At 48.5% G+C, this 15,316-nt stretch overlaps 1 protein-coding gene across 1 annotated transcript in view; it reads left to right on the top strand.

Annotated features, from left to right (window-relative positions):
• The window catches only part of CPXM1 (carboxypeptidase X, M14 family member 1), a 34,579-nt gene extending 19,736 nt beyond the window's left edge, over positions 1-14,843 (top strand). The window contains exons 6-14 of the mRNA XM_035102333.3: positions 1,038-1,188; positions 3,111-3,199; positions 3,610-3,733; positions 6,154-6,350; positions 7,699-7,878; positions 10,551-10,848; positions 11,867-12,006; positions 12,161-12,263; positions 13,087-14,843. Of these exons, the coding sequence (XP_034958224.3) occupies positions 1,038-1,188; positions 3,111-3,199; positions 3,610-3,733; positions 6,154-6,350; positions 7,699-7,878; positions 10,551-10,848; positions 11,867-12,006; positions 12,161-12,263; positions 13,087-13,349 (1,545 nt within the window). The 3' untranslated portion in view covers positions 13,350-14,843. The remainder of the gene's footprint in view (positions 1-1,037; positions 1,189-3,110; positions 3,200-3,609; positions 3,734-6,153; positions 6,351-7,698; positions 7,879-10,550; positions 10,849-11,866; positions 12,007-12,160; positions 12,264-13,086) is intronic.
• The last annotated feature ends 473 nt before the right edge of the window (positions 14,844-15,316 follow it).

Raw genomic sequence — 15,316 nt, 5'->3', positions numbered from 1 at the left:
TCCTGGCTGAAGCCCTGGAAATATGCAGGAGCACCTCCCCTTCCCTGCACAAGGCCCCGGGTTCAAGATACGGTCACACATTGCTGCTTTCACTGACCTGGTGCCCGCCAGCTGTGTCGAACTACAAAGCTGTTCCAGAGAACCAGGTTCATTGCTTAATTTCTAGGGGTCTTAGTCGGACCACAGGCTTAACATGAGTCCACAGCAACAACAAAAAAGCTAATGCTATTCTAGGTTGCATCAACAGAAGTGTAATATCCAGATCAAGGGAAGGAATAGGACCGCTCTGTTCTGCCACACCTGGAGTCCTGTGTCCAATTCTGGGCACCACATTGGTTGGTATAGCTGTCAGGTTTTCCCTTTTCTCACAAGGAAGCCTATTCAGCATAAGGGAATTTCCCTTTAAAAAAGGGAAAACTTGACAGCTTTGCTTGGGTGGCCATTTGTCAGGGATGCTTGAGATTCCTGCACTGTGGGAGGGTTGGACTAGATGACCCTCGGGATCCCTTCCAACTCTACAATGCTATGATTCTATTTTGATGGATGGTGTCAGAGGTTGTTGCGGCTACTCTAGAGTAACGACTCTGCACCTGCTTGTCTTTAAACAATCTTTATTGGTGCGCTCTATGTACAGTGCAATGTGGTGTCAGGAAACATACCTCCTCAGTCCGATGCAGAATCCGGGACTGCCCCCCTGCGCCCCCTTTTCCAACATAAACGCCGTGGAACGGACAGTCTCCTCCCTTTCCGTCTTTTCCTTAATTCCGGAACCGGGGGTAAAGGTCTGCACTCCATGTTTTCCCTTTCCCCCCTGCTCTTCTCCCTCCGTTCCTGGCTGTGGGGCTCAGGCTCTCCCAGGCTGTCAGAGCCCCGGTCCCCTCTTCCTATTTCCTGCTTTGCCTCTGCCGAGTCTGCACTCTCATGACTACTACGGTAGTTGATGAGCTGCTCCTGAATAGGGGGGGGGGCTCCCTGTACTCCTTTCCTCTTACAGATGGGTAGCCTCAAACTGACTCCCTCTCTCTCACCCGCTCCAGGTCTTCACCGGAAACAAGGACCCCGAGACGCCAGTCCTCGGCCTCTTCCCCACTTCAGTGGTGGCCCGATACATCCGCATCAACCCCCAAACGTGGTTTGAGAATGGGACCATCTGCCTGAGGCTGGAGGTCCTGGGTTGCGTTGTGCCAGGTGGGGGTCCTGTGTTCGAATCTCGTGGGCATTTCTGGCTCCAGGGTCGGGGGACTCTTTGGACAAAAGGCCCATCTCTGGGGCCCAACAGCTTTCTGCTGATGCCTGTGTTGGCCATCTGCTTCCCCTCTCCCTCCGGGCCCAGGCGAATCTGTGGTGTGACTGCATTTGGAATACTGTCAACAGTTCTGGTTGCCTCACATCAATACAGGTACTACAGAGTTGAGGCAAAGTTCAGGAAAGGACCACCCAAATGATCAAGGGGGTGGTGAGACTCTCTAATGAGGAAACTTTGCAGAGTTTGGAGCTTTTTGGTTTAGAGAAAAGGTGAGAGAGAGGCAACAAAGTAGAGGTTTCAAAAATTATGTATGGCATGTGGAAAGCGGTTAGAGAAATGTTTTTATAATGCTAGAACTCATAGCATCCAATGAATGATGGAAGATTCAGGGCAGATAAGAGTTAAACTACGGTCACTAACCTAAATAATAATAATAATAATAATAATAATAATAATAATAATAATAATAATAATATATTTATACCCTGCCCATCTGGCTGGGTAGCATAGCTGCCAAGTTTTCCCTTTTCTCGCGAGGAAGCCTATTCAGCATAAAAGAAAATCCCTTTAAAAAAGGGATAACTTGGCAGCTATGCTGGGTAGTCCCAGCCACACTCTGGGCTGCTCCCGACAGAATTAAAAGCACAATAAAACATCAAACATTGAAAACTTCCCCGAACAGGGCTGCCTTCTGATGTTTTCTATAAGTCAGATAGTTGTTTATTTCCTTGACATCTGATGGGAGGGCGTTCCACAGGGCGGGAGCCACCACCGAGAAGGCCCTCTGGTGGTTCCCTGTAACCTCACTTCTCGCAGTGAGGGAACTGCCGTAAGGCCCTCAGAGCTGGACCTCAGTGTCCGGGCTGAACGATGTGGGTGGAGACGCTCTTTCGGGTATACTGGACCAAGGCCATTTAGGGCTTTAAAGGTCAGCACCAACACCAACATCCTGGGAGCCAAAGCAGGTCTTTCAGGACCGGTGTTATATGGTCTCAGCGGCCACTCCCAGTCACTAGTCTGGCTGCCGTTTTCTAGATTAGGTAGCTTTAAAAGAGAAGTCGAGAAATTCACGGAGGAGAGGGCTATTGGAGGCTGCTAGCCACAGTAACTATGCTCTGCCCTCTGCACTTGGAGGCGGCAAGGTTTGAATCCTGCTTATGGGTTTCCCACAGGCATCTGGCTGGCCACTGTGAGAACAGGACGCTGGACTGGATGGGACGTTGGCCTGATCCAGCAGCCTCTTCTTACATCCTTATGGTGCCCAGCACAAGCGGAGGAGTGAACAGAGGTTGCAGAGCTAAAGATAGCTCATTGATTGCTTTGCATACCGTATTTGTTTAGGAAAGGCAAGTGAGGATGATCACCTTGAAATGCAAAGGCAACCAATCCCCCCCCCAAAAAATGTGCTGGGATCTGCATATGACTGCATTGGTAGTTGGGGCCGACATCTCAAAGGTTGCTCGCTTTACCAAAAAGTGCCTCCTTTCCTCCCACATCCAACCAACCGCTCTAGTTGCCCCCGCCCTGTTGCCAAAACAGCTTGGCAGCCAGAGAAGCGGACACAGAGCAATGGATTCAAACTACAAGAAAGAAGATTCCACCTAAATATTAGGAAGAACTTCCTGACAGTAAGAGCTGTTCGGCAGTGGAATTTGCTGCCAAGGAGTGTGGTGGAGTCTCCTTCTTTGGAGGTCTTTAAGCGGAGGCTTGACAGGCATATGTCAAGAATGCTTTGATGGTGTTTCCTGCTTGGCAGGGGGTTGGACTGGATGGCCCTTGTGGTCTCTTCCAACTCTAGGATTCTATGATTCTATTATATGTGTTACCCAAAACTTTGCCATCCCCCTCCCTTTTGTCTTTCCAGACCCCAACAACATCTACTCGTGGGACACAGCACCTGTGACCAGCGATAAATTGGACTTCAGGCACCACAACTACAAGGACATGAGGAAGGTGGGTTGCCTTTTCCTCTTTGCAAGATGCAGAGAAGGAAACATCCGTCGTGCTGTGAAAAGCTTGCGATGCACTCTGTGTGGGTCTTCCCATGTACTTGATCTGGAAGCTACAACCCAATCACTTGTCTGACCAGGGGCCTAACTTTGAGTAGGTACCCGTATAAAGGTAGGTACTGTATTATTATCATTATAATTATGCACCCCCTCGGATCGGTGCCCTGTGCAGGGTAATTGCCTGCACCATCCTAAATCCAGCGCTGTTGCGATTCATTACAGTATGTGGAATGGGATCCGTGCCATTGTGGCCGCCATTTTGCCCTTTGCCTCGGGCAGCAAAATGTCTTGGGCCGACCTTGATGATGGCGACCAGAACTGAGAGAATGACATGTGGAATTTTCCCCCGCGCAGCTGATGAAGAAGGTGAATGATGCTTGCCCCAACATCACCCGGGTATACAGCATCGGGAAGAGCTACCTGGGACTGAAAATGTACGTCATGGAGATTTCCGACAACCCCGGACAGCATGAAGTCGGTGAGTGAAGAAGCTGGGCCTCATCCGTGCCAATTTCATATTAGCTTGGAGCAACTCTGTGTTCAGACAAGCCTTTGCAAGCACCCTGATCTGCTACCCTGATCTGACTTGTCTGCTACTTCAAGGCAGGGGTATAGCTTGGGGCGCAGCAGGGGCAATGGCCCTGGGCGCATTTATCTGGGGGGCACCGGCTGGGTAGCATGAGGAGGACACAACAGGCATACACCCTTCAAATCAGTCCAATCCGACTGATTTTAAAAAATATCATTTTTATTAAATCTCCAAAAATATTCCAAAACATTTATTGACATATACCAGGGGTGGCCAACTCCCAAGAGACTGCAATCTACTCACAGAGTTTAAAACTGGCAGTGATCTACTCCCTTTTTGGGGTTCAGGTCAAAGTTGTTGAGTTTTTTCAGGGAGGAGGTAAAATGTTGAGCTATTTTTAGGGGAGCCACAGTTGTGCAGCTTCTTTGGGGGGAGCCAATGATCTACCAGTGATCTACCACAGACGTCCAGTGATCTACCGGTAGATCACGATCTACCTGTTGGACATGCCTGACATAAACATTTTCCCCCAACATAAACTTATTCTTGACTTCCCACCCCTCCTTTCCCGGTGTTTGTTTTTTATTTCTTTTTATGAGCTGTCTTACAATGAGCAGTTTTTCTTATCTAAACCTCACTATCATCCGTTCTTTCAGTAACCCACTGCTTATATTTCAAATCCGGACTCCAATTTAATGTACAATACATTGGTAGAAAATCTGTCGATGATCCCCATTCCTCCTTAAACACTTTGTCATTACGTCCTCTTAATTTGGCAGTTAATCTCACCATTTCAACATCCATCAGTTTCATAAGCCATTCCTCCTTCGTTGGCAATCCTTCTTTCCACTTCTGCGCACATAAAGTTCTAGCTGCTGTTGTTGCGTACTGTTGATTCTTATTTCAATTTATAAAATAATTAGTCAGATTTTTCAGAACTTCTGTCCCTAAGTCCGAACGGACTGATTTGCAGTTTGCATGCCTGCCCTGCGGCCAAATGCAAGGTGGTTCTTTGAAAAGAGATTCAGAAGTAATTGAAAACACAAGTGAGTGAGAAGATTAAAGATTTCATTCTAAACAGCAAGCAATGTATACATACCAAGCAAGCACCTCAATCTGCAACTTGGAAGCCCTTAAGAAATGGTGACGGTAGCCTCAGTTTGCACGGCCCCATGGCCATCAGTCCCTGCACGAGCTTCTCTCTAACACACTGCCCACAACTATCCAATTTATAGATAGCTAACCTGTGAGGCTTGCAGATCACTAGGTGCAGTTTACTAGCTATGGCCAGATTATTCATTAACCACCTTCTCCCAATGCCTCATTTTCTTAAAACAATGTCCAACATCATAGAATCATAGAACCATAGAGTTGGAAGAGACCACAAGGGCCATCCAGTCCAACCCCCTGCCAAGCAGGAAACACCATCAAAGCATTCCTGACAGATGGCTGTGAAGCCTCCGCTTAAAGACCTCCAAAGAAGGAGACTCCACCACACTTCTTGGCAGCAAATTCCACTGTCGAACAGCTCTTACTGTCAGAAAGTTCTTCCTAATGTTTAGGTGGAATCTTCTTTCTTGTGGTTTGAATCCATTGCTCCGTGTCCGCTTCTCTGGAGCAGCAGAAAACAATCTTTCTCCCTCCTCTATATGACATCTTTTTATATATTTGAACATGGCTATCATATCACCCCTTAACCTTCTCTTCTCCAGGCTAAACATACCCAGCTCCCTAAGCCATTCCTCATAAGGCATCGTTTCCAGGCCTTTGACCATTTTGGTTGCCCTCCTCTGGACACGTTCCAGCTTGTCAGTATCCTTCTTGAACTGTGGTGCCCAGAACTGGACACAGTACTCCAGGTGAGGTCTGACCAGAGCAGAATACAGTGGTACTATTACTTCCCTTGATCTAGATGCTATACTCCTATTGATGCAGCCCAGAATTGCATTGGCCATCAAAGAAGGTACTCATCACTATCACTTTCTTCCAACAGATTAGGACATTCGAGGCTGTTCTGATGCCATCAAAGAGCTTAATAAAATATAGGGAAAAGGAAGGATAACCATATCAGATCACTAACTGCTCAAAATACAAATATATTCCGGATAGATTGCCCATGTACCTCCTCAGGGCACACTTCCAGATCGTGGTGGCAGGGTGGCATGAGGAGGACACAACAGCCATGCACCCTTCAATCCCAACCTTTTGAATATCCTTTTCCAAACTTTAATAAAATCTAGAGGGGTGGGGGGAAAGCTCTTCTCGAGTCAGTATACCACCCTGGAAAGCCATCACGACCCGCTCTCTTCTGATTTCAATATACCCTTCTGGAAAGCCTTCTTGACATGCTCTCTTGCGCTGTTCTGCAGGGGAGCCCGAGTTCCGCTACGTTGCTGGCATGCACGGCAACGAGGCTCTGGGCCGGGAGCTGCTGCTCAACCTGATGGAATACCTCTGCTACGAGTACAAGCAGGGCAACCCTCGCATCGTACGCCTGGTCACCGAGACCCGGATCCACCTGCTGCCCTCCATGAACCCGGATGGCTACGAGACGGCCTACAAACTGGTGGGTGGAGCAGAGGCGCTGGGGCAGGGATGGTGGCAGGAGAGCACAAGAAAACGCTATGGTCAACCTATGGGTCTGGCATGATGGTACCTCTCTCAGTGAGCTTGACCTCTGGGTCTCTCCACTGGAGCTCCAAGGGCATCTGGGACGTCAGGTGCGGGGCAGTTTAAGACCTGGCTAAGACAGAAGGAGGTTTGCAGGCACCACTAACTGGCAGGGCCTGCAAAGCTCTGTGCAGGATAGTGCTGTGAAAGGGGCTTCGGAAGACCCAATGATCAGCTGACAATTCTAGAATGGGTAGAGTTGGAAAGGGACCCCAAGGGTCATCTGGTTCAAGCCCCTGCAATGCAGGAATCTCAGCTAGGAAAACCCCTTAGTGATGGCCATCCAACCTCTGCTTAGAGACCTCCAACAAAGGAGAGACCACCACCTTCCCAGGGTGTCTGTTCCGCCATCAAACAGCTCTTACCGTCAGAAAGCGATTTAGCCGTAGTCTCCTTTCCTGCGATTTGAATCGATTTAAGAACCCCCTTGCAAAGCACTGTGTTGCGTTCAATGCTACGCATACTCAGGGAAGACCCACCGAAATCAACGGCTAACTTACATCCCTTCATTTCAATGGGGCTACTCTGAGTAAGACTTTAACTGAATGCTGCCCTGTCTGTCTTGCGGAGCACTTTGCAAGGCCTGTGCGGTGATTGATTGACGGGTGGGTGGCTCCACTCTGTTCAAGGCTGTTGCACATCATCAGTTGGGCTCAGAGTTAATAAAATATGTATGTAAATGATGCTGCATCAGAAACAACCTTGCAACATTCCTATGATTCGTGACGGCAGCCTTAGTTTGAGCTGGGGGAAGAGTCCAAGGAGAAGCAGAGTAAAAAGGTAAAAAATAAAAGACCCCTGGACGGTTAAGTCCAGTCAAAGGCGACTCTGGGGTTGCGGTGCTCATCTCACTTTCAGGCCAAGGGGGCCAGCCTTGGTCCACAGACAGCTTTCTGGGTGATGTGGCCAGCAGGACTAAACTTCTTCTGGCACAATGGAACACTGTGACGGAAACCAGAGCACATGGAAACACCATTTACCTTCCTGCCACAGCAGTACCTATTTATCTACTTGCACTGGCATGCTTTCGAACTGCTAGGTTGGCAGGAGCTGGGACAGAGCAACGGGTGCTCACCCCATCACAGGGATTCGAACCATTGACCTTCTGATCAGCAAGCCCAGGAGGCTCGGTGGTTTAGACCACAGCGCCACACGTGTCCCTAGAAGCCGAGTAGAAAAGGCAGGAAGGGGTTATCACGCAAAGCCATGCCCTAACATTCATTCTTCCCTTCCTTCCTGTGCAGGGCTCTGAGCTCTCCGGCTGGGCGATGGGCCGGTGGACATATGAAGGCTTCGACCTCAACCACAACTTTGCTGACCTCAACACGGCCCTGTGGGATGCAGAGGACAACGAGATGGTGCCACACAAGTTCCCCAACCACTACATCCCCATCCCAGAGTATTACACTTTCCCCAATGCCACGGTGAGCCTCATCACGGTTCTGCCCCCATCCCTCTGACCCTCGGGTATGGGCAGATGAGCCCTGGTTGGTGTCATATTTAAGGCCAGCATGGCTCCCATCTGCCCCACATCTTCCTGCCTGCCTCCTCCAAGCCTTCAGTGGCAGCAATGATGTCCTGTCTGCCCACTCCCAGGGCCGGCTCAAGAGATTTTGCTGCCCGAGGCGAAGGGCAAGGTGGCGCCTTCTCCCAAGGCATACACAGAAGCCAGCTGGGCTGGCAGTTGAACCTCACTTCAGTACTGGTACCAAGGGAGTGACCTGTCACTCTCTCCATTTGTTCCCAGGTAGGGGATTTATTAAATAAAAACACAACCCATATTCAAGCAAGACGACCCCCTTCTTTCTTGACTTTACTTCAGTAAAGGACTATCTCATAAAGTGATGGTAACTGTAATGATCGTGGGGTCTTTTCAGCTTTTATATCCTCTTACAAACAGCAAATATTCAACCAAGTATATGTCATATTTGTAATATAATTACTGCCATATTGTCTATCACAAGTCAGCTATGCTAGTGACATGACATCTTTAGATGCCGGTTAAACAAGTTAAACAAAGCCAGTGTGGTGTAGTGGTTAAGAGAGGTAGACTCGTAATCTGGGGGAACCGGGTTCGCGTCTCCGTTCCTCCACATGCAGCTGCTTGGTGACCTTGGGCTAGTCACACTTCTTGGAAAGTCTCTCAGCCCCACTTACTTCACAAGGTGTCTGTTGTGGGGGAGGAGGGGAAAGGAGATGGTTAGCCGCTTTGAGACTCCTTCGGGTAGTGATAAAGCGGGATATCAAATCCAAACTCTTCTTCTTCTTCTTTGATCAGGACAGTAAACAGAAGCAGATCACACACAAAGTCAATCTTTAAGACAATTAAACAGACAAATTTTGCACCGTCTCTGCCTCTGATCTGTGTGGAATTTTGTTGTTGTTGTTGTTTAGTCGTTTAGTCATGTCCAACTCTTCGTGACCCCATGGACCATAGCACGCCAGGCACTCCTGTCTTGCACTGCCTCCCGCAGTTTCGTCAAACTCATGTTCGTAGCTTTGAGAACACTGTCCAACCATCTCGTCCTCTGTCGTCCCCTTCTCCTAGTGCCCTCAATCTTTCCCAACATCAGGGTCTTTTCCAAGGATTCTTCTCTTCTCATGAGGTGGCCAAAGTATTGGAGCCTCAGCTTCACGATCTGTCCTTCCAGTGAGCACTCAGGGCTGATTTCCTTCAGAATGGATAGGTTTGATCTCCTTGCAGTCCATGGGACTCTCAAGAGTCTCCTCCAGCACCATAATTCCAAAGCATCAATTCTTCGGCGATCAGCCTTCTTTATGGTCCAGCTCTCACTTCCATACATCACTACTGGGAAAACCATAGTTTTAATTATACGGACCTTTGTAGGCAAGGTGATGTCTCTGCTTTTTAAGATGTTGTCTAGGAATGTTGTGTGGAATTAGTGAAGGGCAATTGTGCCTCTTCTGTAACTACATTCAAGCTAATAGAGCTTCTGGGGAATATTGAGGTGCAAAGACATTCCCTTCTTCAGTTAAGTGCATTTGATGAAAGGACAGGTTCCTCCACTGCACTTGAGGACAACAGGCTAGCATTTCATTTCATTTCACTTTAAATTTGCATGCCACCTTTCCATATTACTATACCCAAGGCGTTTTACATACAGCAACAAAATCTACAACGAAGAACACACAACTTATAATAATCTGATCCAATACAAAAAGTCATAATAAAACGTAACGTTAAAATGGAACGACATATCAAATAAACTAATATGCAATAATATGTTTGAATATAATAGTACACACAATAAGATTAACTCTCAAAACATCAGCAAATAGTAAACAGACATTCACTCTTAACAATTACAATAATTACTAAACTATGATCAACAAAAATAATTGCAAGTCACAATGCATGAAATTCCACAATGCATACAAAACCATGTTAAAGGATCAAATTGAGGGAAAAAGGACACACAATTTATAGAATTATTTTTTTAAAATATATATATATTATTGATTTTTAAATCAAATACAGTCAAACGTCGGTTCTGAACGCCTCCATTTTGGAATGTTTCGGCTCCCGAACGCCAAAAACCCAGAACTAACTGCTCCAGTTTTCAAACATTTTCAGAAGCCAAACGCCCGACGCGGCTTCCGTTTTGAGTTTCCCTATTGTATTGAGGCGTCCGCTTTCAGTTTTCGGTTGTCAAACGTTTCGGAAGTCGAACTGTCTTCCGGAACGGATTACGTTCGACAACCAAGGTTCCACTGTACGAACCACTGGAAGATCTGCCAGAGAGAAGGATTCTGAATTCTTTGGAGTCTGTGGGTAACATCACTCTCCGTGATCTTCTGAAATAGTTTGCTAATTTCATTATATTCTTCGGCAAAATAGCAAAGGGGGTACAGGGCACTCCTGGCTCCGCCTACTCCCTGCACTTCAGCACTCCGCCCGAGGCAGCTGCTTCACTCTGCCTCATAGTAGGGCCGTCCTTGCACCGCTCCTCAGGCATCCCACACGCACCCCATCGTGCACAAGCAGCATCGGCGCGGTTGCAAACACCACACCTGAATCCCCGTGACCGGGCTCCCCGTAACCAGGGACGTACTAACCCTGTTTCTGACGCAACAGGTGGCCCCAGAGACTCGGGCAGTCATCAACTGGATGCAGCGCTACCCTTTCATGCTCAGCGCCAACCTGCACGGAGGGGAGTTGGTGGTCACCTACCCCTTCGACATGACGCGCACCTACTGGAAGGCCCAGGAGCTGACGCCCACAGCCGACGACGCCGTCTTCCGGTGGCTCGCCACAGTCTATGCCACCTCCAACCTAGCCATGGTGGACGACGACCGGCGCCTCTGCCACTACGATGACTTCATGAGGGAAGGCAACATCATCAATGGGGCGAACTGGCACACGGTGCCTGGAAGTGAGTGCTTTGGGGAGGGATCCCACATGTTATCTCAGAACCCCACTGTCCCCAGTGGGATGGGATTGTTCGCGGACACCAGTGTGTCATGTTTCAGTTGATGTTCCCTTAGAATCCTAGAATTGTGGAGCTGGAAGCACATCTAGCACATCCTCCTGCCGTCAGGGACTGGGCAGAGGAGGAATGGTGGAGACCGCCTTCCCAGCCTGACTCTTCCAGAGGAGAAGACAGTTCAGAATTACAACAGGGTTTTGAGGGGGGTCACAGCTCAGAGGCAGATGCGGGGGGAAAGCTGGGAATTAATGGGAGAGGAGGAGGAGGAGGAGGAGGAGGAGGAGGAGGAGGAGGAGGAGGAGGAGGAGGAACCACTGGGGGGAGACTGCTGACGGACACAGTGTCTTTAGTTTAGAAAGCATTCCAGACCCCTCCCCCTCTCCAAGAACCGGGCGAGCATTGAAAGTAGAAGAGCAAAGAGCTGAAAGGCAGAGGGCACTTTTCAGCACCCGTAGCAATGACACATGAGAGAGGAAGGGGGTGGAGACTCACTTGGAGCAACACCATTATTCCAAGAGGCGGCATTCCCAAGCCTCTCTCTGTGAATATTGAATAAAAAGCAGGTGGTAAGAACTTTTCCTTGTCCTGGCAACCAGCCATGGGGGTTGGATCCACTGCCACCTGACACCTGAAATGCAGGCATCTCAGCTACAGCATCCATGACAGATGGCTATCCAACTTCTGCTTAAAAACCTCCAAGAAAGGAGAGCCCACCACCTCCCGAGGGAGCCCGTCCCACGGTCGAGCAGCTCTTACTGTCAGAAAGTTCTCCCTAATGTTTAGTCACAATCTCCTTTCTTGTAACTTGAAGCCACCAGTCTGAGTCTTACCCTCCGGAGCAGGAGAAAACAAGCTTGTTCCCTCTTCCATGTGACAGCCCTTGAGATCTTTGAAGGTCTATCTCCTCCGTCTACTCTTTTCCAGGGATAAAAACACCCTCTGGCCTTGCATCTTCCACCTGCAGGTATGAACGACTTCAGTTACCTTCACACCAACTGCTTTGAGATCACCATTGAATTGTCCTGTGACAAGTTCCCACACGAGTCGGAGCTGCCCCGGGAATGGGAGAACAACAAGGAGTCCTTGCTGGTCTACATGGAGCAGGTAAGAAGAGGGCGTCTGCCACGGGGGAAGGCAGGACCAGGTGGTGCCCCATTGTTTTCTTTCTTTGCGCTTTGCTGCTGGGCGCATGGGTTGCTCAGTCTCAAAGGCCAGGTCCTTCTGCTAGATGTGGTGCTAACCAGGCATCTCATTACAGACCCGAAGGGGCATCAAAGGCGTTGTCCGAGACAAAGACACGGAGCAGGGCATCGCGGACGCCATCATTTCGGTGGATGGCATCAACCACGACATTAGGACAGGTATAGTTCACATCTGAAGGCAGATCCACCCAAATCACACTTTCTGAAACAGCACGGGGGCCAAAACATCCTTTGATGTTTTGGCTTAGCCGAAATGTGCCATACAACCTCTCCAACCAAAGGATGTTTGCAGAAGTGCCGGGGGGAAGTGTGTATAAAAAGGAATACATTAGTGAAATGAGCCTCCTGGCTGAAGCAACATTCCCCTGTGTGTCCACTCTGGGCAAATAGGAAATGTTGTCTTTGCCTGCTTCAGTGATGCTACATCCCACACATACCTGCCAAGTCCCAGACTGCAGAATCCGGGACCAGCAGCCGCATGACACCGGAAGTTGCGTAGACGCAACTTCCGGTGTCGCTTTGCCCATCGATGGGCACAAAAAATGGCCACTGCCGGCTTCGAAAGTTGTGTCTGCGCATCTCCGGAAATGCGTAGACGCAACTTCCGGTGTTGCTCTGCCTATCTATGGGCAGCAAAAATGGCTGCCGCCGACACCGGAAGTCACGTCTACGCATGTCCAGAAGTGCGTAGACGCGACTTTCGAAGCCGGTGCCGGCCATTTTCGGTGCCCATAGGTGGGCAAATCAGGGGGGGGAAATGGCCGCTGGCAGGAGAATATAAGGGAGAATAATGGGAGACGAAGTGATACAGGGGACCACCAGGAAAAGGTAAGAAAAAACGGGGGTTTCCCGGGGAACACGGGGTACTGGTGATGAGTTTATGGAATGGGTTGGGGGTTGTCCAAAAAATTTGGGAACCACCGTCTTATCCTCCTGAAGCTCAATGCTTCCCTTATCTCCCCTTTTCTTCTCACCCCATTAGCTTTTGATGGAGACTACTGGCGCCTGCTAAACCCCGGTGAGTACGAGGTCACCGCTGCGGCCGAGGGCTACCACTCCGTCACCCGGAGTTGCCGCGTCTCTTACGAGGACAACCCCACCCTGTGCGAATTCCGCCTGACAAAGACACCCAAGCAACGGCTGAGGGAGATCCTGGCCAAAGGGGGCAAGGTGCCCAAGGACCTTGCCTTGCGCCTTCGCCAGCTGCGGCTGCACAAACTGCGGTCCCAGAGACAGGCTCAGTGAAGGGGACCCTTGGACCATCTCCAGCCTCTTCCTGGACGGAAAGCTGCTTCTCAGACTCCCATTGTCTTCTTCTTCTGATCTTAGTGGATTCTTTCTTCAGCCATTTTGAGTTTCTAGACACAGACCTCCGTGCCATTGGCTTTCAAACTATCTTGTGATTTCTGGCCTTTGGGGAAATTAGATATAAATCAGCCACAGAATTTGTTCCCAGCCCCTCCAGCAATCCTGACAATATTATTATTATCATCATCGTCATCATTGTTTCGGCACAATGTTTGCCATCTTGGCACTCATCAAGATCCATATATTTTTAAGTTCTACTTATTATGAACATGTCAGAAATGGTGCTGAATCTCTAAAGCGACCTTTCGGTTTAAGCGCACCTATACATGCCTCTCCCGGAAGGCGTTCCCTTTAAGCTCAGATGTGCAGGGGCTGGTTGTAGCCGTTCAGCACTCTGCTTATGCACAAAGAAACTCTCATTCCTCATTCCTTCACATGTCCCAGGGTCAAACCCTGACACTGGAAAAAAAATGAAAAAAATCCTTCAGTAGCACCTTAAAGACCAACTAAGTTTTTATTTTGGTATGAGCTTTCGTGTGCATGCACACTTCATGCACACGAAAGCTCATACCAAAATAAAAACTTAGTTGGTCTTTAAGGTGCTTCTGAAGGATTTTTTTTTTATTTTGTTTCGACTCAGACCAACAGGGCTACCTACCTGTAACTGAAAAAAAATGGTTCTGGCTGAGTCCTGAAGTCACATCAAATCCCAGTTCAAAGCAAGGCCATCTGTCCAGAGGCGACCAAGTCCATTTTTCCTTCCTCTTGATTATCAGCCAATATTTAGTGTATGAATTGAGTTACCAAAGGACTTACCTGCATGTGGATTTTCAGTGATTTGTCAGGAGTTGGTGTCAGTTGAAGGAAAGCTGAACAGAGATGGAGGGGTAGGTATGAATCTGTTATGAAAAATGTACCCCAAAATGCGTTGCCTTTTAAGAAGGACAGACGCGGGTCGGAAGCTCCAAAATTTGCACTAAGTTCAGCTCCGCCGGGAAAATGACAGAGACCACACGATGCTGTCAGGAAAAACAAACTGATCCCTTTATTGCAGAATGCAAAGCTACAGCTGTAGGGTCCCTGCCTCTGGAAAGAAGGAAGGAACCCCGGGAAATGGTGAAGTCCCCCTATATACCCTCCTGTTCATGCATGGAAATCTCTGGACTAGGATGGAGGGGGAGACAAGGGCGACGGGGTGCGGAGATGACTCTTCCTTTCAGATGGAGAGATGTCAATCTCTCTTCTCCTGTCGTTGATGGTGCTCCCTGTTGTTTGGCAGGAAGGGCAATCAGTCAAGATGGGTGCAGAGGTGGGGCAGTTCCTGGCGATTTCCATGGGGTGGAAGTCCGCCCGGCAGTGTTTTCCTCCAGGCCATGGAAGGGTGGGCTACGTTGAGGATGGCAATTTATTTGAATAAAGTTGTCAAGCTAATCTTTCTATTGTCCGTGTCTTCCTTCGTTGGGTATGGGACGGTGATGGGGAGGTTTCAGGGGGGCTTGGGGTCAGAGAAGGGTTGCACAGAAAATAAGTATGGAAAACATTTCTAATACATCCTGACGTATACAGTTCTAAAATATAAAACAGTGGTTTTCTAATACAAAGAGATACTAACAAACCTATTTTCTAATACAGAGGAACACTAGTCTAATTAATCAAGAGTAATACTGAGGTTGTGGTTAGGTTCTTAGGCATATAGGGAGGGACGCCTTTCAAGGGATATAAGGGGTTTCTCACATTTAAGGCACATAAGGCCAGCAGACATATAATCACAAGAAGCAAGCATATAATCACGAGAAGGTAAAAGTTCATAGCAAGTTTGTATAAGGTTTGTATAAAATGGTAAGGCTGTATAAAAATGGGCTGCGTTACTTGGTGGAGTTTATGATAATTGTCTGTGATAATTG

Source organism: Zootoca vivipara, chromosome Z1 (genome assembly GCF_965207765.1).
Source record: "Zootoca vivipara chromosome Z1, rZooViv2.hap1.1, whole genome shotgun sequence".
Classification (NCBI taxonomy): domain Eukaryota; kingdom Metazoa; phylum Chordata; class Lepidosauria; order Squamata; family Lacertidae; genus Zootoca; species Zootoca vivipara.
Note: the sequence above shows the minus strand (reverse complement) of the source record. Positions and strands in the feature narration are given on the sequence as shown.